General features: G+C 37.5%; 1 protein-coding gene across 1 annotated transcript; it reads left to right on the forward strand.

The window, feature by feature from the left end:
• The first annotated feature begins 10,747 nt into the window (after positions 1 to 10,747).
• LOC141695631 (uncharacterized) lies at positions 10,748 to 12,761 on the forward strand. Its single transcript, XM_074499864.1, has 4 exons — positions 10,748 to 11,179; positions 11,347 to 11,616; positions 12,282 to 12,353; positions 12,456 to 12,761. The coding sequence occupies exons 1-4, from the start codon at positions 10,748 to 10,750 to the stop codon at positions 12,759 to 12,761; spliced, it is 1,080 nt and encodes a 359-aa protein (XP_074355965.1).
• Positions 12,762 to 22,296: the final 9,535 nt, after the last annotated feature.

Consider the following 22,296-nt stretch of genomic DNA (forward strand, 5'->3'; position numbering starts at 1 on the left):
TCCTTAGCAGTCTTGCAGTTGATTACCCTGTTTGACATTACATTATCAATGGCACTATGCAATAAGTGACGTACCTTGGCATCCTTAGCAATAGATGCTATATCTTCAGCAGTGTAATCATTCTTTTCCTTTGGTACGGTCATTGCTGCTTCACCTGGAACTACAACAGCGAGCTTGGTAGGTTTGTGAGGCCCTTCCCTGATTCTATCAAGGTATTCTGGATCTGTTGCTTCCAGAAACATGGTCATCCTTACCTTCCATATGGGATATTCAGATGGTCTCAATATGGGAACTCTGATAGTCTCATATCGACTCTGAGTTGATGTCTTTGATGATTCCTCAGTTTTGGTAGGCTTAGTTGGAGTTTCTGTGTCAGACATGATTGTGTTTGGATCTTTAACTGTATGTGTGTTAACAGATAGCTCTGATACCACTTGTTAGGTCACACTTTCACTGTAGAGGGGGTGAATACAGTGTTTATTACAATCAAATCAAACTTCAAGAACTTATGTAACAGAAAACAAACTTTATTAAAACAATAAACTCTGTTACAATCTGGAACTGTTACCTCTCAGTGATGAACAAAATATCACGAGAGCTTCTAGAGTTATATTAAATAATATTCTCGATAATGATAACACTTATAGTGTAAACTCTATTCCTGTGTTTATATACTACACAGTTACAAGATATTCGCTAATTGATATGGAATATAATTCTGCTTCCTAAAATATATCAATCAGATATCTTCTATTCCAAGTATTCCATTCTTCACGGAATTCCTTCTTCATGCATATCTCTTCTTATGTTTATCTTGATCTTCTTAACTTTAATCAGCTACTGTCCTTATCTGATCGTCCTTCAGCACTTAAGTTCTGATATCTATCTCCTGATAACATAAGTACTGATATCCCTTAAGTTCTGACTTCCAGTATAAGTACTGATCAGTTAAGTACTGATTTGTTCTGTTCAAATAAGATCTGAAATCTAAACATAAAACATATTAGCCATGACATTATCAAATATATCTAACACACAGAGTTCCAGTTTATAACTGTATAAAAATATCGTTGCAAGGTGATCTCATATATCTAACCTTGTCTCAACGTTTTTCTGAAAATCTTTGTCATATATAAGATAATCATTAACTGGATATAAGTTAAAAAGATGAAGTTACAAGATACTCCAATATACTTATATCTTTTCCGAATACTACTTGAACCACCACCGTTCAAGGTATAAACAGTTTCGAAAGTTCATCACATAGATGAGACTACAAGATAAGACTTGAATAGATTCAATCTTTGAAATGTTGTTTAAAACAAATGAAGATACGAGATACTTCATTTGAGGGAAACATCATTATAATTATTTGACCCTGTCAATGCTTCAGCAATCACCCATCCGTAGCCTTTCGATCAAATGCTCCGGGTAGTGCTGTAGAAATATCCAAACTGGATGATGAACTCATTACGGGAGTTTGCCGCGCCAGGAAGACCACTTACGATGATCAGTCGCGGTAGTGCAACCCCACCATTTTCTATATGTAGAGGAGAACATGTCGGATTTACTTGTCAACCGAACACTGGACTCCTAAGGAATGGACCGTCTTAGCGGAACTTCCAGGCCATTTCGGCCAATATAATAAGGCTAGGTGGGCGCCACTCGACCACTTACGCCACTCCTAGTTCAGATGAAATCCATGACTCTGAAACGTAAAGCTTGTCCCCCCTTTCGCCAAGTAGAAACTTGTTGATACGGCTCCACCAAGAAGTCGTATCTAGTTGGAAAGGAAAACTCACCGATATTTCCCAGGCGGTGCCTGTTAATGGATTAACTTGTTCTAAGAATTTTACTTCCCGAGTGTTGGGTAAGTAATCAAAAACTCTTTTATCAAAATAGCAACCTTGTTGCGAATATTAAACACACCACAGAGCCGGATCCCTCGGGTTTTGAGCGACTATTTAAATCCCCTTCGAAAGGAGGATCTTAAATATAAAAATGAGTTTTGGGATCCGCCCTAACTTTTAAAATCATTTTGAATACTCGAAAACATTTTACAGAATGTTTAGAGTAACGCTGATTTAATAAAATAAATCAGTCCCGATATGTTAGAAAGTATCTTAATATTATTATTTAAATAATATTCTCATAAGGATGATCCTTATAAAAATAATCGAGGTAGGAGTTTTAAAACTCATACTTGAAATGAATAATAAATAACCAAAGATATACTTATACGAAAGTATGATCTTTATTTGAATAATCGAAAATAAATTTGATTATCGAAACATTATTCTTTAATAAAATAAAGAATATTATGTAATAAATAAGCGGAGTCATAAGTCCTCAAAGGAATATTTAAAATAATATTCATTAAATAAAATAAACGGAGTCTTAAGTCCTCGAATGAATATTCAAAATAATATTCATTAAATAAAATAAATGGAGTCTTAAGTCCTCAAATGAATATTCAAAATAATATTTATTAAATAAAATAAACGGAGTCTTAAGTCCTCGAATGAATATTCAAAATAATATTCATTAAATAAACTAAACGGAGTCATAAGTCCTCGAATGAATATTCAAAATAATATTCATTAAATAAAATAAAGTTATCGAATAAACCTTATTCGATTAATAGTTTTGAAAACTATATCTATATATATATATATAAAAGTATATATATATATATTATACTCGGGAACATCGACTCCCGGTTTAGAAATATGTTCACCTTTGGGTCCCCTATACTAAAGGGTATACGCAACAACTGCTTATCTCTATCATAGGTATTATGCAACTTATAAGCAATTGAATCAACAATTAGATATCAAGATTATGAAATAGACATGCATATATACCATATCAGCATGCTCCAATATATCGCAAGATTTGCTAATAACATTCATGCACTTATCACAAGATAATGCATATACATATATACATCACAACAACAGTATAATGGGTAGAAAACTTGCCTGAGCGACTGGGGGTGATAAAAGGATTGGGACCAGTCTGGTAACCTATAAACAACATATAAGTTGGAATTAAACCAAAGTCGCTTATGAATCTATACTTTAACCAATTAGACCCTAACGTTCGCTTTTGCGCTTAACGATTCACTTAAGTCGCTCGAGTATCCTCGGCTCCACCATTTTTAATAAATTAACCATGAAGGGTTTTAAGGCGATTCTTTCGTGAGTACCCTACCAACTGCCTAATCCACTTTACATAATTGCTTTATACTCCAATTAGTCATTTAAGGGCCTTAACCAAGGTTTTAAAGTAAGGCGAGGGGTAAGGGTTCAGTCGCGAAACGTCATTACTTAAAACGGTCGTTTCTCCTAAACCGTACATCGGATTCAAGCGAACCACATATCAAAACGAAGATCGTAACATGAACTATCTAATCATGGCAATGGTAAAAACCTAACAGTGATTTCACGCGTCCTGATGTTAAGAATAAAAGCAGTCTAAAGTAAATCGGGCATTACGACGGCTATGTTTACGCGATTACCAAATTTGTACAACTCCAAATCAATACAAAATCAACCAAAAATCAACCCATAACCACCAATACAACCAAACTCCATCCATACTTCATTAAAACAGTCCCAACATCTCAAGATTTACCAATTTATACTACCCCTAAACATGAACTAAAGTTATACTTAAGTTCATTAACCAATAATCAAGATTTACAACTCCAAACTCATTATAAATCCAACCCAACTCTAAATATACATGAATCATAATTCCCAAGAACTAAACCAAGCATAAAACTCTAAATATACAAAAGTAGGGCTAGGGTATGAGACTATACCTTCCTTGGTGAGTAAAAGTAACTAAGGAGCTTGGAATCACCCTTGAAAGTCCTTACCAAAGCTTAATCTAATCAAAAACACAAGATTAAAATTTCAAGTTCTTGAAAAATACCATTCACTCTCTTCTTCCATGAATTTTAGGAAGAGATTGTGAAGGAATTTGAAGCTTAGACTTATAGGATATCTATATCTATGTACAAGGAACCTTAGATAATTACCTCACTAATTAACAAAGCTTGGAACTTGGATTTGAGTTTTTTCTTCCTTTGAAATGGATAATGGCCGAGAGCTTCTTGTTGGAAATGAAGGTCAACTTTGTGTTTTTGTGTTATGAATTGTTTTGTTGGTTGTTTTGCCTTTTGTTTTGCTAAATTACCTTTTAACCATGGTAAATTTTGTATGGTTTATAATCAACCAACACTTCCTTCCCTTTGGTCATGCTTATGTCATTTTCCTATGTCATCTTCCCACACTTGTCCTCTTCTTGTTGGTGTGGTGACATCATCATCACTAACCTCTTTGATTAGCTCCTAATTACTTGGCTAATGACCGCTGATCTGTTATACGGTTCGCTTAACTTTCGTTCTCATTTATCGTTTGAGGGATCATACCCGGGATCTTATTACTTGGGTTCCCTTAACCTTTCTCAATACATTATATTCCTTTTATGATCCTCTCTTATAATCCTTGAATTAAAATCCTTTTAATCATGTTACCTTATACTCAATTCTTTCTGTATCTGGTGGATTTTCGGGAAAAATCAAAGTGTTCGAATTTGGATTCTGACGATCTTTACATACATTTATATACCATTTAGAGTACTAATAAGATCTCAGAATATCAATAAAAGAACCTCTACAAAGTGTGGCATGAAAAGTTTTCTTATTCAGCATAATCAGCAAAAACACTATTCATAAGGGTTTAAAAAATTCAAAAAATTGGGGTTATTACAGTAGGTAGAAGAAATAATTGTTATCTATCTGTTTCTCTTTACCGTCAGCTTTGACTGGCTTCTTAGCTTAGGACTAAAGCTGTTGATGTTAGGATTTGTAGCTTAGGACAATCTTGTAATTTTAAGCATGTAATTTAAATTTCATGAAATGTATTTGCTTAATATATGAATGAAATTTTATCTTTTTGCAAGATTTTTTCTCTGAGTCATTTCACATTCTGATGACATTTTAAATCCTGATACTAACCATATTCTGATGACCTTTTTAGCTCTGATACAAATCAAATTCTGATTCTAATGTGGCAGTATTTGTTTACTTGGTTATTTATGGTCATTCTCTCATTGGTCATATTTTTACAGAATATTGGTAAAGCAGTACTAATAATTTATTACGTGGGAACAATTTTAAAATTTAAAATAAAACTGAACGTCCTTGATTAATGGGATTACTTGGTAAGTGGAACGGTTTTTCCTTGAAAAACTGCATGTGATAAGTAATGAATACTGAATACCCGTGCCCATTAATTATCTTTTATTGCTGCATGTCTGACAGGTGTCTCAACGGTTACTTTCTTACCGTGTATAAGTAAAAGAGAGAAAAGATTGTAAAATCTTTTATTTACTTTCATATTTTATCTCTCTCTTTTTAATTTTATTCTCTCTCATCTACTGACGATTTTTCATACAGACATTTTCTCAAACACCTTACAAGCAATTTTCTTTCTCACGAATTTCTCATGGCACCCAAGGACATAATTTTTGATGGAGCTACGTTTGTTCCTAATAACTTCTCTGCTATTCTTAGCAAGTCAGAAGCCCCATCTGAACTTCACTTCATTCAGGACTTTCTTGCTAGTTCTGATATTGGGTATGCTCTGACCGAACCTAAGTAGTCTCTAGTACTCAAGTACTGGAGTTCCGGAGAAGCGGTGTATATGATGATGGTGGTGCTCAAGGGTCCCCAAGTATTAATTTTTCATCAGGGGAGGATGAGTATGTTGTGACTTTGTCTACGGTTCGACAAGCACTGCAGCTACCTGAGAACTGTGTTTATTCTACTGTTGAAGATCCAGTTCTTCAAAACATGATGGCCAGTCTGGGATATGAGAGGACATTGGCAAAGCTGGGCCAGTTGAAGAGATCTTTCATAATGAGGGAATGGAGTTTCTTCTTTGATTGCATAACCAAGGCTTTTGCAAACAAATGTTCCAATTTTGATGCAATTCCCATATTCAGCCAACAAATCGGGTATGATCTCATAAATCAAACTGATTTTGACTATGTAAGTGTTGTCTTAGGTTTTATTGGGGACAAAATGAATGAAGATAGATCTACTGTTTATTTTGCTAGATTCTGTCAGCTTATCTATAGTTTCTGTTGTGATAATAAGCCCCGAAATGCTAGTGAATTAATTTCATCATTCAGAATAGCTAAAAGAGCTTTTACTGACTTATTATCTACTGATAATAAGAAGGCTGTGTTAAGACCCCTCTTAATTCCTTTATCTGTCAAACAAGCCTTAATAACCTATGATCCCGTTAAATATACTGCACTATATCCTGATGTCCAACCATCTGAACCTTATCCATCAGCACCGACCACCTCTACTCAACCACCTCAAACTTCTTCACCTCAAACTTCAGATGCTACAGTGCAGCCTTCATCTTCCAAACCTAAGAGGACTAAGAAAGTACCTCAAACACAACAGAAGAGAAGGAGATTCATTCTGCGAGATGAATTAGATGTTGAGGAACAGGTTCCTGTATCAGAACCTATTGTTCTAGAAGCTGAGAAGGTCTCTTCTAAGGAGGATGTTTATATTGGGAGTTCTAGGCCCCTAAAAAGGCTTAGAAAGCGTAATTCTGATGATACAGCTCCTACAGTCTCCTTAAAAGCTAAAAAATTCAAATCATTGGCAAAAAGGCCTGAAGATTCCGGTAAAGGAATGGAAGCAACAACTAAGGAAGGGGGTCAGGAATCTCTGATCTCACAAGACCCTGTTGAAGCTCACAATTCTCCTACTGCTGATCCAGACCTTCATGCAACTCATCAATCTCCAGTTCATGCTGATACCCAGGGGCCAAGTGATGAAATTGACATACATAACTTGGAAGTGCCTCAGGTTTTGAATCTAGAAGCTCCACCAACTCAAGTCACTCCACCAATAACACCAATTCCTGATGTTGATTTTAATCCAGAATTGCCTACAACACCTTCTCTGCATCTAGATACTGAAGATCAGATTTTAGGTGAGCATCAGAATATGGCTGTTGATCAGAACATAGTTGGAGATCAACACTTAGAGGATGAAGTTGCATCCTCCATAGCCTCTCATACTGTTCTTTTATCAGAGGATGCTGAAGATGTTGACTCTGTAAGTTCTGATGCTGCAAATGTTGATGATACTGGTAATGCTACTACAAATATAGATGCTGATGCAGCTGGTCCTTCTGGACATGCACCTCTACAAGTTCCTTCCAAAGCTGAGATTGTCAAAAAGTTTGTTACAGGGGAAGCACCAGTACCTTGGAGTGAAACTCCTAAGGACAGGATTGGATTAAGGAGTGGAACACAGTTACCTTTGTTCCTTCTGAAAAGATTCTTGCTGATCACTTGGCAAAAGCTGATGAGATGCTAGTTAATGATGATTTTAAAACACAGCTAAGAGTTACTGCACTTAGTACAAGGCACCTTCAAGGTCAACAATCTGTAACTCTGGCCAAGGTGGACAAGATTCAAGAAACCTTAAATCAGCAAGATACAGTTGTCAAGTTGGATAAGAAAAGGTTTTTCCAACCTTCCTTTGACAAAATTATCAACATTGAGAAAACCCAAGAGAAGCAACAATCTCAGATTGATGAAATTTTAAAAAATCAAGCTTCTCAGCAAGATCAACTCAATGAGATCCAATCCTCAGTGGAATTGCTTGTCTCTCTTTTTTTACCTGCTGATGCCAAAAAGGGGGAGAAAGTAATTAAGTCCAAATGCAAACCTGTTAAGACACTGAAGGGAAAGGATGATGGTAATGACCCGGGAAACTCTGGAATGGGTGAAGGTCATGGTCAAGGTGGAGGTCTTTCATCAAGTAGAACTGGAACTACAAGTCAAAGAACAAGTTCTGATACTGGGAGAAGAATAACTTCTGATACTGGTAAAAGGATAAGTTCTGATGAACTTTTGGAACTTGATGAAGAAATTTCAAGACAGTTATTCTTGAAAGAAAATCCAAGAATGGACTTTGAGAGTCTAAAGGAAGAAGAAGCTAGACTTAAGTTAGAAAAGTCATCTCCAAATTTGAAGCTTCTGTTGTTGAATAGAAACTTCATACGGCTAAAGGCATTGTGATAAAAGAAAGGACAAATCTTGTGGCAACCAAGGCCAAATCACAATTGCAGATAGATCCAAGGTCCAAGGGCAAAGAAAAAGTTGGTGAACCTATAAAGGTTTATGTGCCTCCTATGGATGAAGAAATATCTGATGATGATGCTAATATTACTTTGGTTTCAAGGAAGATTTCTAAGACAACCTCTGACATGGCTCAAGTTGTTCAGAGTCAAGATATAGTAAGTTCTGATATAACTATGAAGCAAGCAACCTCTGACATAACTCAAGTTGGTTTGATATCAGAAGATAAGTTAAAAGAAACCTCTGACATTGCTCATGTTAAATCCTCAAAGTTACTCCTACCAGGATTCACTAAAGCCAAACAGACTCAACCTTTGAAGACTGCAACAAGTGGTTTTGAAGCAAGAGTGATTACTGGAAAGGAAACAAGAGATAAATCTGGATTGGGTAGTGCTGATGAAAGAAGAGTGCAAAACACAACAAATGATCCAATTTCCTTAAGTGAACCAGGTGTTAGAGCAACTCCTGAAAGATTGAATCAGCTTGAATCTGTACATATGGTTTACCATACCTTCTTGAAAGAACACATCTTGTTATATTTCATGACAGATGGAAGGGTTTACCATATAAGGGAAAATGCTATACCACTGAAGTATTTTGAGGAACTAGAACATATTTTATTCGTACTTCAAGTGAAGAACAGATTAACAAATAGTGCTGTAAATTATTTGAAGACTCAAATTCAGAGACAGAAGAAGCTCTATTCTGTTAAGTCTGACAGTACATTCTGTCCCAAGTACAGAGATCACAAGGGTGATATTGTTAATATGAAGCCTAACACTGCAAAGATCAGTACATATCTTGGTATTAAGGGACTTAAATTCAATCTAGAGTCTGACAAAGCCTATGTCATCAGACTAGATCAGGAGTTGAGAAAAGCAAAAATTAATGATCTCAGATATGCTATCTTCCAAACTAGTGAAGATACTGCAGAGCTTAAAGATGCTAAAAGGAGGATGATTGATGAACTCAAATATGCTGAGAGATGTTTGTTAAAGAACTATCTCAGAATAACTCCTGACATCAAAGAGATCAGAAATTGAAGCCAAGTCAAGATCTACAACTGCTCAAATTTTGATGTGAATACAGACTAAAGTTGTTATCAGAAGTTAAAGTTGGTAAGGCTTTAAGGACTGTAAGTTGTAGTTATCTAGTCAAATTCTCATGTATTTGTACTTAATGTTTTTGACATCATCAAATATCTGTTGAACTTGTATATTATGCTAATTTACAAGTTAGGGGAGATTGTTAGATATATTTGATAATGTCATGTCTAATATAATTTTTGTTTAGTTTCAGATCTTACTAAACAGGATAAATCCGTACTTAACTGGAAATCAGCACATATACTGAAGACAGAACTTAAGTTATCAGTACTTAAGGTTCAGGAGATATTTATCAGGAGATAATATCAGGACTTAAGGAGACTTTCAGATAAGGAAGACGGCTGATTGAAAGGAAAGAAGATCAAGACAAACGCAAGAAGAGATATGCATGAAGAAGGAATTCTATGAAGAATAGAATACTTGGAAGAAAAGATAACTGATTGATATATTTTAGGAAGCAGAATTATATTCCATATCAACTAGCGATTATCTTGTAACTATGTAGTATATAAACACAGACATAGGGTTTACACTAAATGTGTTATCATTATCGAGAATAATATTCATTGTAACCCTAGCAGCTCTCGTGATAATTTGTTCATCACTGAGAGAGGACAGTTCCACATTATAACAGAGTTTAATAAAGTTTGTTTTCTGTTACCTGTGTTCTTTGAATTCGATTTGATTGTGCTATACACTGTATTCAACCCCCCTTCTACAGTGTGTGTGACCTAACAGGGATTGACCCAAATGTCATGTGCCACCGGCTCAACTTAGATCCAAAAAAGAAGGGGGTCAGACAGAAGAAACGGCCGATTAGTGGAGAGAGGGCAAAGGCCCTCAAAGAAGAAGTGGATAAACTGATGGAGGCAGGGCTTGTAAGGGAAGCCTTCTACCCAATATGATTTGCAAACCCAGTGCTTGTCAAGAAACCAAATGGAAAATGGAGGACATGGGTGGACTTCACTGACCTCAACAAATCATGCCCGAAGAATAGTTATCCTCTACCCCAGATCGACCAGCTCGTTGATTCCACATATGGGCACATATTACTTAGCTTTATGGATGCTTATTCGGGATATAACCAAATCCCAATGTATGGGCCAGATCAGGAGCACACCTCCTTATTACTGATCGGGGCCTCTATTGTTACATCGGGATGCCCTTCGGGCTTCTTAATGCTGGGGCAACCTACTAGAGGCTGATGAACAAGATGTTCAAGCACTAATTGGGAAAGACTATGAAGGTGTATGTGGATGATATGATTGTGAAGTCAAAGGAGGCAAGGGGTCATGTTCTCCACCTATCTGACATGTTCCAGATCCTAAGGGAGTACAGGATGAAGCTCACCCCCCAGAAATGTGTATTCGGGGTCGAGTCTAGGAAGTTTCTTGGATTTATTTAACAATCATAGGGGCATTGAGGCCAACCTCGTCAAGATACGAGCCCTACTCGAGATGAAATCTCAACGACGGGTAAAGGATATGCAGAGCTTGACAGGACGAGTGGCCGCTCTTAATCGCTTTGTCTCAAGGTCCTCCGATAAATGCCAGAAATTCTTTAAAGCAATTAAAAGTGTTGGGAAGAACTTGGAATGGACAGAGGAGTGTGAAGATGCATTTCTGAACATAAAGAAGCACCTTGGAAACCTTCCCATGTTGTCCAATCCAAAGGCGGGAGAAGTTCTGATCCTCTATTTGGTGGTCTCCGACTTTTCAGTCAGTGATGTGTTGTTCAGAGAGGAAGGGGATGTTCAACTCCCAGTGTATTATGTGAGTAAAAGACTATCCGATGCAGAGACTAGGCATGCGAGTCTCGAGAAGTTGACGTATGCTATAATCCTGGCCTCCAGGAAGCTCGGACCGTACTTTCAGGCCCATAAAATAGAGGTAAGAACCTCTTATCCCCTCAGGCAGGTGATGTACAAGCCCGAGGCTTTTGGTCGAATGTTGAAGTGGACGATAGAGCTCAGTCTGTTCGAGGTGGAGTATAAGCCTAGGATCGCGATCAAAGGCCAGGCCTTGGATGATTTTATCCTAGAATTTCCCCACACCAGGAGGTGGATCAGGGGGCCCTTGTTACCATACCTGGGGCAGAGATGAATGAACAAAGAGAGCAGAACATCGCCCCATTATGGAGTCTTTTTGTGGATGGAGCCTCAAACGGGGAAGGAGCAGGAGCCGGGATTGAGCCGATCAGCCCTGAGGGGCACAAGATAAGGCATGCGACCCATTTGGCTTTTCATGCGACCAACAATGATGCTGAATACGAGGCCTTAATCAATGGCATCAAGCTAGCCCTGAAAATGAGGGTGGAGAATTTGAACGTGTTTAGTGACTCTATAACCGTGTTCTACTAGATAAACGGGGGGTACCAAGCTAGAGGGCCGAGGACAGAACTTTACCTAAAGTGTGCATAAAAAATAATCAGCATGTTCCATGAAGTGAGGCTGGAACTCATCCCACACGGGCAGAATAAAGGCGCAGATGAGATAGCTAAACTAGCCTCACCTCGTGAGGCCTATTCTGCTAGGGGTCGTTTCCCTTGATATATAGAGGTGACCTATTGTGCCCGAGCACGAGGTTAGTAACATTGGCAGCAGTCTTATCTCGACATGGATGACCCCTATTTGGCTTATATAAAAGAAGGAATGCTTCTGGACGAAAATAATGAGGCAAGGAGAGTAAAGATAAGGCATCGCGTTATGCAATATATGATAGGATCCTATACATAAGTGCATAGACGGAGAGGAATATAACGATATCCTAAGGGAGGTGCATGAGGGAATTTATAATAATCACTCGGGGGTAGCTCTCTAGCACCGAAAATCCTCCGGCGGGGTTACTATTGGCCAACGCTGAAAAAAATGCTTTTGAATTCTCTCGAGCTTGTGATAAGTGTCAGCGGTATGCCAATTATTATAGCATCCCCTTATCCCCTCTCACATCTCTCATGAGCCCTTGGCCTTTTGCTATATGGGGGATCGATTAGATTGGAGAACTGCCGAAGGCCAAAGGGGGTGTCAAGTATGTAGTTGTTGCGGTGGATTATTTCACGAAATGGGTAAAACCTAAGCATTTGGCCACCATCACAGAAAAGAAGCTCAAAGAATTTGTGTACATGGCTATTGTGTGCCGTTAGGGCATCCCATATAAACTGGTTTAGGATAATGGGAAGCAATTTGACAACAAGGAGATGAGGAAATTTTGTGAGCAATTGGGAATTCAAAAGAGTTTTAATGTGGTCAGCCACCCTCAAATCAATAGACAGACCGAGGCTGTTAATAAAATCATCAAGCAAACCTTGAAGGCAAAGCTAGAGGAAAACAAAGGAACATGGCCAGAAGAGCTCTCACAGGTTCTAGTGTCCTATAATACCACCCCAAGAACTACAACTGGGGAGAGCCCTTTCTCTATGGTGTATGGGTGTGAGGCCATGGTGCCGGTTGATGTAGGGGCAAGATCTTTTTGAAGGGATAGTTATGACTCAAAGGAAAATGAGGTCAACCATCGACTCTACATAGACATGATCGAGGAGACTCGAGAGGATGCTCATATCAGGATAGCAGCATATCAACATAGGACAGCTCGACACTACAACATCAAGGTTCGAGCCCGAACTTTTAAGGTGGGAGATTTGGTTTTACATCGGGTCATGCCAAACACCAAGGTGGTGAGCCACGGAGTCTTTGGGGCAAATTGGGAAGGCCCCTACAAGGTAAAATTAGTGCTTTGGGAGGGAACCTACCACCTTAACGATATGCAGGACAAGTTGATCCCAAGAGCCTGGAATGTGGAGTATCTCCGCAAGTATTATCAGTAATATTATTCTTTTCAAACTTAGTATTATTAAAATATTCCTAAGTCTCGGGGGGTAGTGTTATATAGGTGCCTCCCCGAGGCTAGAGCCGACCACACGAACGGGTCGTGCGTGCTGGGCCGAATAATTAATGGGCTGGTTAATGTTAAATAGAATTCATGAACAACACGTATAAATTTACGGTCCGTGTAACGCCCTCCAGACCCGGGGTATAAGTCTAGGGGTTACGAGCTAATCACCAAACCTGTACAAGTTTATTAATAAATAATAAAGAAATGAAACTAAACACCTTAACAACTACCAGGACCTTTTTAGGTTGAAGTATGAAAACAAGAACCACTAACTACTTTTATTACAAACCAACCTTTAGAATCTCACAAACTTTCTTTATTACAAACCATTGTCTAACTCATTTTAAACTAAGTTCGGCTTTTATTCAAACACACATACTATCTATCAACACTCCACCTGCTCGGGCCACTCAAAGCTTTCTTCCTGGATTGGGATCAACACCTTGGGTATAAGAGGATCCCGAGGCTTGACCCACTTCTTTACCACTCGTGTCCTGACGGGTTTCGTATTCCTTCTTAACTAAAATAATAAGGTGAATAACAACAAAAAGGGGTGAGCCAAAATTGCTCAACAAGTCTACAAAATATACACAATGTTAAAGCAATATAACTGAATCCGTATCCCACGTATATATGCAAAGATATAACCTCATAAGAATCAAAAGAAGTGGCGAATACAAACGAACTATACTGGACTCAAGTTCGCAGATATACCCTGCTGATCAGCCAGGATACAGTGCAGATCTATATCTCACTATATAGATCCCGTTGGGCACCCAGGCACTACGGCCCATCTCAAGGATCCGGTTATGTCCCGGTCCTTAGGATTAAGTAAACTTAATCCCCAAAAGTAATGTTATCCACTCCCTGGAATAGCAACCGGAACAATCGGTATACTTTGATATATTCAAATCACCAGAATATATCAATAATTGTGAGTAACAATTGGAATATGAATAATAAATTCAAATGAAAAGAATAATTCAAGAATCGAACTGAGATATGAATAAAGGAATTAAAGTAATGCAAATGTAATAAGAATCTGAAGAGAATATCACTATTCTGGAAAATAGAATAGAGGAAAAACTTGCCTTTTGTGCGACTTACTGCAATTAAATCACTTCTGTCTATCCCCTACTTGATCTGCCTAGCTGGCTTAGTTTCTGTTTGAAAAATAGACTGGTTAATTCATTTTGTACTTCGGTTGCGCCTTAAATCGACTTCATTTTGTTCCTACTATCTATCCATACGCTTATAACCGACTCGAATATTACATATAAGCAAGTAAGACTCAATTAACCACATAATACACATAAGCATATAAGCACATAATCATTTTTATAGTTAAAATAATTTTTTTTAGAATCGAAATCGACTCGCTGATTGCTCCATTGATCACCTTCTGCTTCATTTCCCATTTTTCTGGAATTTTTCGAACTCGTCTCGGCATGCATTCCGACTGATAATCAAGCAATCAATAAATTCAACTAATTTCGAGAAGAAATTAGGTCTTTATATTATTTTTAGTGAAAAGAATCATTTTTCTGAGTCAACAGCCTTTCGTTTCGCTCAAATCGGACTAACGGTTGAATTATTATCAATTAAACACTGATAATTCAATTTATTACTCAATATAAATAATTATTGCCAATTTTAAATCCCAAAATAATTTTTAAATAATTATTTAAGAAAAATCAAAGTCAAAAATAATTTTTTTTATAATTTTTGGAGTTAAAATGAAGAAGTTATGATTTATCAAAAATTATGTGACTAATTATCGAAATAATTAATCACTTTTTAAATATTTAATAAATAAATAACTAATAAATAATTATTTACTAATTTAAAATAATTAATCCCTAATTATTAGGATTAATCACAATTTATTACAAATATTTATAACTTATCGTTATTTATTTGATTAGATCGATTGTTTACAAATAATCAATCGATTTAATTAACTGATATGCTATTTATCGAATAACTACGAATTACTCGAATTATAAACCAACTCAACGATCAATTACTCGCATAATTACGAACTACGCACTATTCTCGAATACTACCGAACTAATATATTATTATTATTAGAATTTAAACGATTCGTTAATCAATTAATTATCGATATTTAATTATACGATACGAACAATTAATGCAATATTATTCGAATAACTAACGCTCGAATAATAATTCTCATTATTGAATCACTGTTCGTAATATTAACTAATTATTAGATTATTAATCATATTATTTAATTATTTTTAATCCTTATTTATTTATTAATTACTTAATTATTAATTAATTACCTAATTATTAATTAATTAGATAACTTATAAATAATTAGATAAATAATTAAATAATTAATTAAATAATTACATTCGAATTTATAATTTAACAAAATAATTCAGAAATTAATAATACTATTTTTCAGAATTTAAATCTAATTTTTATCTAATTATCAGAATTATTAAAACTAATTTCTAATTTTTAGAAAATAAAATAAATATATAAAAATCCAGAAACACAAAAACAAAATTAGGGTTTGGGTTTTTAGGATCGAACCCGGGTCGTTTCCGGGTTGCAAACCGTTTGAAATGAAACCTATGAATACGATATAAAACATCTGAAAAATACCTTAAAAATACAGAAATGATACGGAATACACGTAACACATAACAATTAGGGTTTAACAGATAATCACACATAAATGACATATTAATACACATATTTTATTATAAATATGATATAATACAACGTAAATTTCCCGGTCGTTACATTCTCCCCCCCTTAATAGGATTCTGTCCTCAGAATCTTCTACGCAAACAATTGAGGGTATTTCTCTAACATTTCACTTTCAAGTTCCCAGGTTGATTCTTCAACCACTGGATTTCTCCACAACACTCGCACTAAATATACAGACTTATTTCTCAACACTTTCTCTCGTCGATCTAAAATTTTTACCGGCTGCTCTACAAAAGACAAATCTGGTTGGATATCTATCGGTTCATACTCTATTACATGCCTAGAATCAGGATTATATCTCTTAAGCATTGACACGTGAAACACATTGTGAATGTGTTGCATATGAGGCGGTAACGCTAATTCGTATGCAAGCTTTCCTACTTTCTTCAAAATCTTAAATGGTCCGACGTATCGTGGTTTCAATTTACCCTTATTGCCAAATCTAGTCAATCCTTTCCATGGCGATATTTTAAGTAATACGTGTTCCCCTTCCTGATAGTCCATATCCTTCCTTGCCTGGTCTGCATATTTGCGTTGCCTGTTTTGCGCTGCATCGAGTCGTTTCCGAATAACTTAAATCTTTTCTTTCGTCTACTGAATTAATTCTGGTCCCAAACTTTTACGTTCTCCAACTTCATCCCAGTGCACTGGTGATCTGCATTTTCTCCCATATAGTGCTTCATACGGTGGTATTCCAATGCTGGCGTGATAGCTGTTATTATAAGAAAATTCCACTAGGGGTAGATGCTCATCCCAACTGCCTTCAAAATCGATCGCACAAACTCGTAGCATGTCTTCAATCGTTTGGATAGTTCTTTCACTTTGCCCGTCGGTTTGCGGATGATAAGCGGTACTCATGTTTAATTTTGTTCCAAGGCATTCTTGAAATTGTCTCCAAAATCTTGAATTGAAACGAGGATCTCGATCCGACACGATAGATATTGGAACTCCATATCGCATCACAATTTCCTTGAGATACATGTGCACTAATTTATCGAGCGACAATCTTTCATTAATTGGTAGAAAATGTGCCGACTTCGTAAGTCTATCAATGATTACCCATATCGCATCATGATTTGCCTTAGTCCTTGGTAGTCCTACCACAAAATCCATCGCTAGATGTTCCCATTTCCATTCTGGAATGTCTAACGGTTGCAATAACCCGCTCGGACGTTGATGTTCCGCTTTAACTCGCTGGCATGTGTAGCATTTACTCACCCATTCGGCTATTTCCTTCTTCATATTCGGCCACCAGAAGTTTTCTTTTAGATCGCGATACATTTTTGTGCTTCCTGGATGAATGGAATACTTCGAATTGTGCGCATCCCGCATTATTTCTTCTTTTAATTCTGCCACGTTAGGGATCCAGATTCTCGATGCAAAGCGTAAAATTCCTTCTTTATCTTTGTGAGTTATGATCTCTTCTCCCGTCAGGTCGTCATCTTGACTCATCACTTCATCTTGACAGCGGCGAATCTTCTCTAACAACTCCGGTTGGAAAGTCATAGTGTAGATAGATTCTGCAGATTTATTTGGAATGGAAATCTCAATTTCTAATTTGTCGAATTCCTTGGCCAATTCTTCGCATGAAGTTAACCAATTCAATATTTCGTTTCTGCTTAGTGCATCCGCTACAACATTTGCTTTTCCTGGATGATAACTGATTGTGACATCGTAATCTTTAATCAATTCCAGCCATCGACGTTGTCGCATGTTCAGTTCCTTTTGCGTAAAGATATACTTCAGACTTTTATGATCAGTGTAGATTTCGCATTTTTCACCGTAGAGATAATGTCTCCAAAGCTTCAATGCAAATACGATCGCTTCCAATTCCAGATCATGCATAGAATATTTATGTTCATGAGGTTTAAGTTGTCTCGAAGCATATGCAATGACGTTACCGTGTTTCATCAATACACATCCTAGCCCGCGATACGAAGCATCACTGTAAATGATGAAATTTCCTTGCTCGTCTGGCAATGCAAGTACTGGTGCGGTCACCAACCGGTTCTTTAACTCTTGAAAACTTTCTTCACACTTATCATTCCATTCAAACTTTTCACTTTTTCGAGTTAACTTGGTCAGCGGCGTTGCTATTTTTGCAAAATCTTTGACAAATCTTCGATAATACCCTGCCAATCCCAAGAAACTTCGAACTTCTGTGGGTGTCTTCGGTCTTTCCCAATTCAACATAGCTTCAATCTTCGCTGGATCGACTTGGATGCCTTCTCTACTGATGATATGCCCTAGAAATTGTACTTCCCTTAACCAGAATTCACATTTTAAGAATTTTGCGTATAATTGCTCTTTCCTCAGAATTTCCAAAACTATCCTCAAGTGTTCTGCATGCTCTTCTTCTGTCTTGGAGTAAATCAAGATGTCATCAATGAATACAATCACGAACTTGTCCAAATATTTCTTGAATATCCTGTTCATCAAATCCATGAATGCAGTTGGCGCGTTTGTCAAACCGAATGCCATTACAAGAAACTCGTAATGTCCATATCTCGTACGGAACGCGGTCTTGGGAATATCTTCAGCTTTAATCTTTAATTGATGATAGCCTGATCGTAAATCTATCTTTGAAAACCATGCAGCTCCTTTTAGCTGATCGAACAAATCGTCGATTCTCGGTAAAGAATACTTGTTCTTGATAGTGAGCTTATTTAATTCCCTATAGTCGATGCACAATCGCATGCTGCCATCCTTCTTCTTCACAAATAACACTGGTGCACCCCATGGGGATACACTAGGTCGTATGATGCCTCGGTCTAGAAGATCTTGCAGTTGCGTTGACAATTCTTTCATCTCAACTGGAGCCATTCAATACGGAGCTTTCGAAACTGGTTCTGTACCTGGTGCTAGATCAATCGTGAACTCGATTTCTCGATCTGGTGGTAACCCTGGAAGCTCGTCTGGAAAGACGTCCGGAAATTCACATATAACTGGAATGTCTTCTATTCTAGGACTTCCTTTTTCAGTATTTAACACGTAAGCTATGTACGCTTCACATCCTTGTCGAAGCAATCGTTTGGTCTGCACTACAGTGAGAAATTTATTCTGCTGCTTTTCGCCCTTGAATATTACCGTTGTATTTTCCGCAGTTCACAATTTAACTTTCTTATTCGCGCAATCTATCTGAGCCTTATGACATGCTGACTAATCCATTCCCAAAATGATATCGAATTCTCCTAGCTTAAAAGGAATTAAGTCTACAGAAAAATGATGTCCGGCTACTTCTACATCACACGCAGGACATACTCGATCTACCGGAACTTGGTCGTCATTCGCTAATTTTATAATTAACGTCTCACCCAACCATTCAATTTCGCAATGTTACTTATCAAGAAATTCTTCAGAAATAAATGAACGGGAAGCTCCAGAATCAATTAATACTTTTGAATCTACGGAGTTCACCAAAAGCGTACCTGCAATCACACTTGGATTCTGTACTGCTTCTTTCATGGTCATGTTAAAAGTCCTTGCTCTGGGTTGATTTGGCGGTGGTGGCGGAGGTAATGCCAATACTTTCGGAACACTGGCTGCCATTGCTGGTCCTTTATAATTCCTAGCGATATGCCCTTTCTTTCCGCATTGATAGCAAGTGATTTCTGCTGTTTTTCCTGTCGGACATTCGTTAGAGTAGTGCCCTTTCTGCTTGCATTTGAAACATGTCACGTCTGCTTTAATACATACGCCGGTATGCTTACGTCCACAAGTTTTGCAATACGGCACTGGAACTTTAACAATTCCCTGCTAGTTGGAGACTGGGAAACGATTACCTGCTTTTTGTGTACCCTGTCCTATCCTTTTGAAATTCAGATTTGCCCGGGCTTGAAATCTCGGCTTCCTGTTAGAACGGTCTTGGAAACTTCCATGTCCTCTGTCTCGTTGAGACCTTTCACTTTCCCCTTCGATGATCAAAGCTTTCTGGACTACAGCAGTATATGTTGTTAATTCAAAAACTGTAACTTGTCCACGTATCCATGGTCGTAATCCCTCTTGAAATCTCTGCACTCGTTTCTCTTCAGTGTCCACCTGTTCCGGAACAAACCTAGCCAATTCATTGAATTTGGCTTCATATTCTGTTACAGACATATTTCTCTGCTTCAGCTCTAAAAACTTTATCTGCATCTGATTCCTTACGTAGCGAGGAAAATGCTTTTCTAAAAATAATTCTTTAAACTTATCCCAAGCAATAACATCTTCACCCTCTAAAGCCTTTTTAGATTCCCACCAATAATTTGCCTCTCCTTTCAACAAGTAACTAGCAAAATCAGTCTTCTGGTCCTCACCTACCTTCACTAGTACAAAAGCTTTCTCTATTTCTTTTAACCAGGTGGTAGCTTTGATAGGATCAGTAGACCCATCAAATTCTGGAGGTTTAACTGACTGAAACTGCTTAAAAGTAACAACAGGAGGCTCAGGACGAGGTGGCTGTTGTAACATTTGTTGTTGTATCTGTTGTTGCTGATGCTGCATCTGCTGCTGCATCATTACCATCTGTTATTGCATCAGATGGAACATTTGGTTCATGGTCTCATTAGTCTGACCTTCGGAATTGTTGTTAGAGGTCTCAGCCCTAGACTTTCTTTTTGGTGCCATCTTCTTCTTCTGATAATAAAACAGGTGATATTTATTTAACAGTTTAATAAACAATTGACAGTATGTAAGAAAAAAATTGATCCGGTATTAATAACATGATTTATATAAAGAAAACAGTTGCTGAATATAAAAACTAGAAATGTAAGCAGTTAAATAATCATGGTTGTCCTTTTCTGTTTTTGTTTTTTTTTTCAATAGGAATTATAGTATAAAAGACTGTAAAGCAATAAAGTGAAAGTAAATGCTGTAAAACTGTAAAGACTGAAATTTAAATAAAAGAAATTTGAAAAGTTCAGTTTATATATATGACACCAGCCTCAGGTATAAATGTTTGATACAAAAAGTCTCGCTCTACTAGTAATCACCGCGGCTACAAGTCATACTACCACTACAGGTCAAAATCCTACTACAGGTTAAATTACTAGTACATACATACACACTACTCACTAGGTTATACTATGCTGTCTCTATATACATCTATACCCTAAAGTCACTGTCTCAACTGTCCCTGTCTCAGAACCCAGGCGGAATACGCCTAAGCTCCTCTCTAAGTGCCTGGACCAAAGTCTGTGCCAAGCGAAAAACCCTATAGAACTCTGAAAAAGAAGGAGGTCCATCATGAGTCAAATCATCCAGCTCCCAAGTAGCGCTCATCAACACTGACTGCAATCGCTGTCTCATATAATAATCCGGCTATAGGGCCGCTGACGGTCCTCTGTCCCTCTGCTCAAACAGATGCATAATCTCACGACACTGTGCCCGCCAATACTCCATATCATCCCTCATAACTCTATACTCATGGTATGGTACCATGTGCGACTGAGCAACCTGACCTACTGACTCCTGGGAAGGAACCCTCAGAATACCTGCACCCGGCGGTGGTAAGCCTAGCTGTAGATCCACATCATGCTCTCCCATTCCCTCGACTGGAATCATCTGAACTATGTCCGGCTCTGGGGCATGCACTGGTATAGGAGGTAACAATGGTGGTGGTGGTAACTCCTGCTCAATACCCGGTATAAACTGATGCTCAATAGGTAAAGGAACTATCGGCTCGAAGAACTCAAAAAGATCAAACATCTCTATGGGGTCATGAACTATCCCCTAAACTGGGGGTACCGGCTCCTGTGGCAATGGTGGTGGAGGTGGTAAAGGAGGAAACATATGCTCAGATACTGGAGGTATGACTGGTACTGCTGGTCCAGTGACTGTCCTCTCGGAAGATGCAGAACAGCCAGAAGATGCCATCTGATAATATACCAAAGGAAAGAAAAGGTCCCTAAACAATCCTAAGATTTTATACTTTCCTATTCTAATCTGACCTAAATCCTAACACTGTCTTTCCTAATCTGACTATCCTTATCTTATGTGATCTCCCTATCCTATCTTAATCCTAATGTTCTTATTTTCAGGGACCAAACCTACAGCTCTGATGCCAAACTGTAACGCCCTCCAGACCCGGGGTATAAGTCTGGGGGTTACGAGCTAATCACCAAACCTATACAAGTTTATTAATAAATAATAAAGAAATGAAACTAAACCCCTTAACAACTACCAAGACCTTTTTAGGTTGAAGTATGAAAATAAGAACCACTAACTACTTTTATTACAAACCAACATTTAGAATCTCACAAACTTTCTTTATTACAAACCATTATCTAACTCATTTTAAACTAAGTTTAGCTTTTATTCAAACACACATACTATCTATCAACACTCCACCTGCTCGGGCAACTCAAAGCTTTCTTCCTGGATTGGGATCAACACCT

This window comes from Apium graveolens, chromosome 11, assembly GCF_009905375.1.
Source record: "Apium graveolens cultivar Ventura chromosome 11, ASM990537v1, whole genome shotgun sequence".
Classification (NCBI taxonomy): domain Eukaryota; kingdom Viridiplantae; phylum Streptophyta; class Magnoliopsida; order Apiales; family Apiaceae; genus Apium; species Apium graveolens.

What these genes read in the sequence shown, in the direction of transcription:
- LOC141695631 (XM_074499864.1), top strand. Translation starts at nt 10,748, where the DNA reads ATGAAATCTCAACGACGGGTAAAGGATATGCAGAGCTTGACAGGACGA. An exon ending in TTCAGGCCCATAAAATAGAG is followed by an intron (nt 11,180 to 11,346) that starts GTAAGAACCTCT and finishes TCCCCACACCAG; the next exon opens with GAGGTGGATCAGGGGGCCCT. An exon ending in TGGATTATTTCACGAAATGG is followed by an intron (nt 12,354 to 12,455) that starts GTAAAACCTAAG and finishes AAACTGGTTTAG; the next exon opens with GATAATGGGAAGCAATTTGA.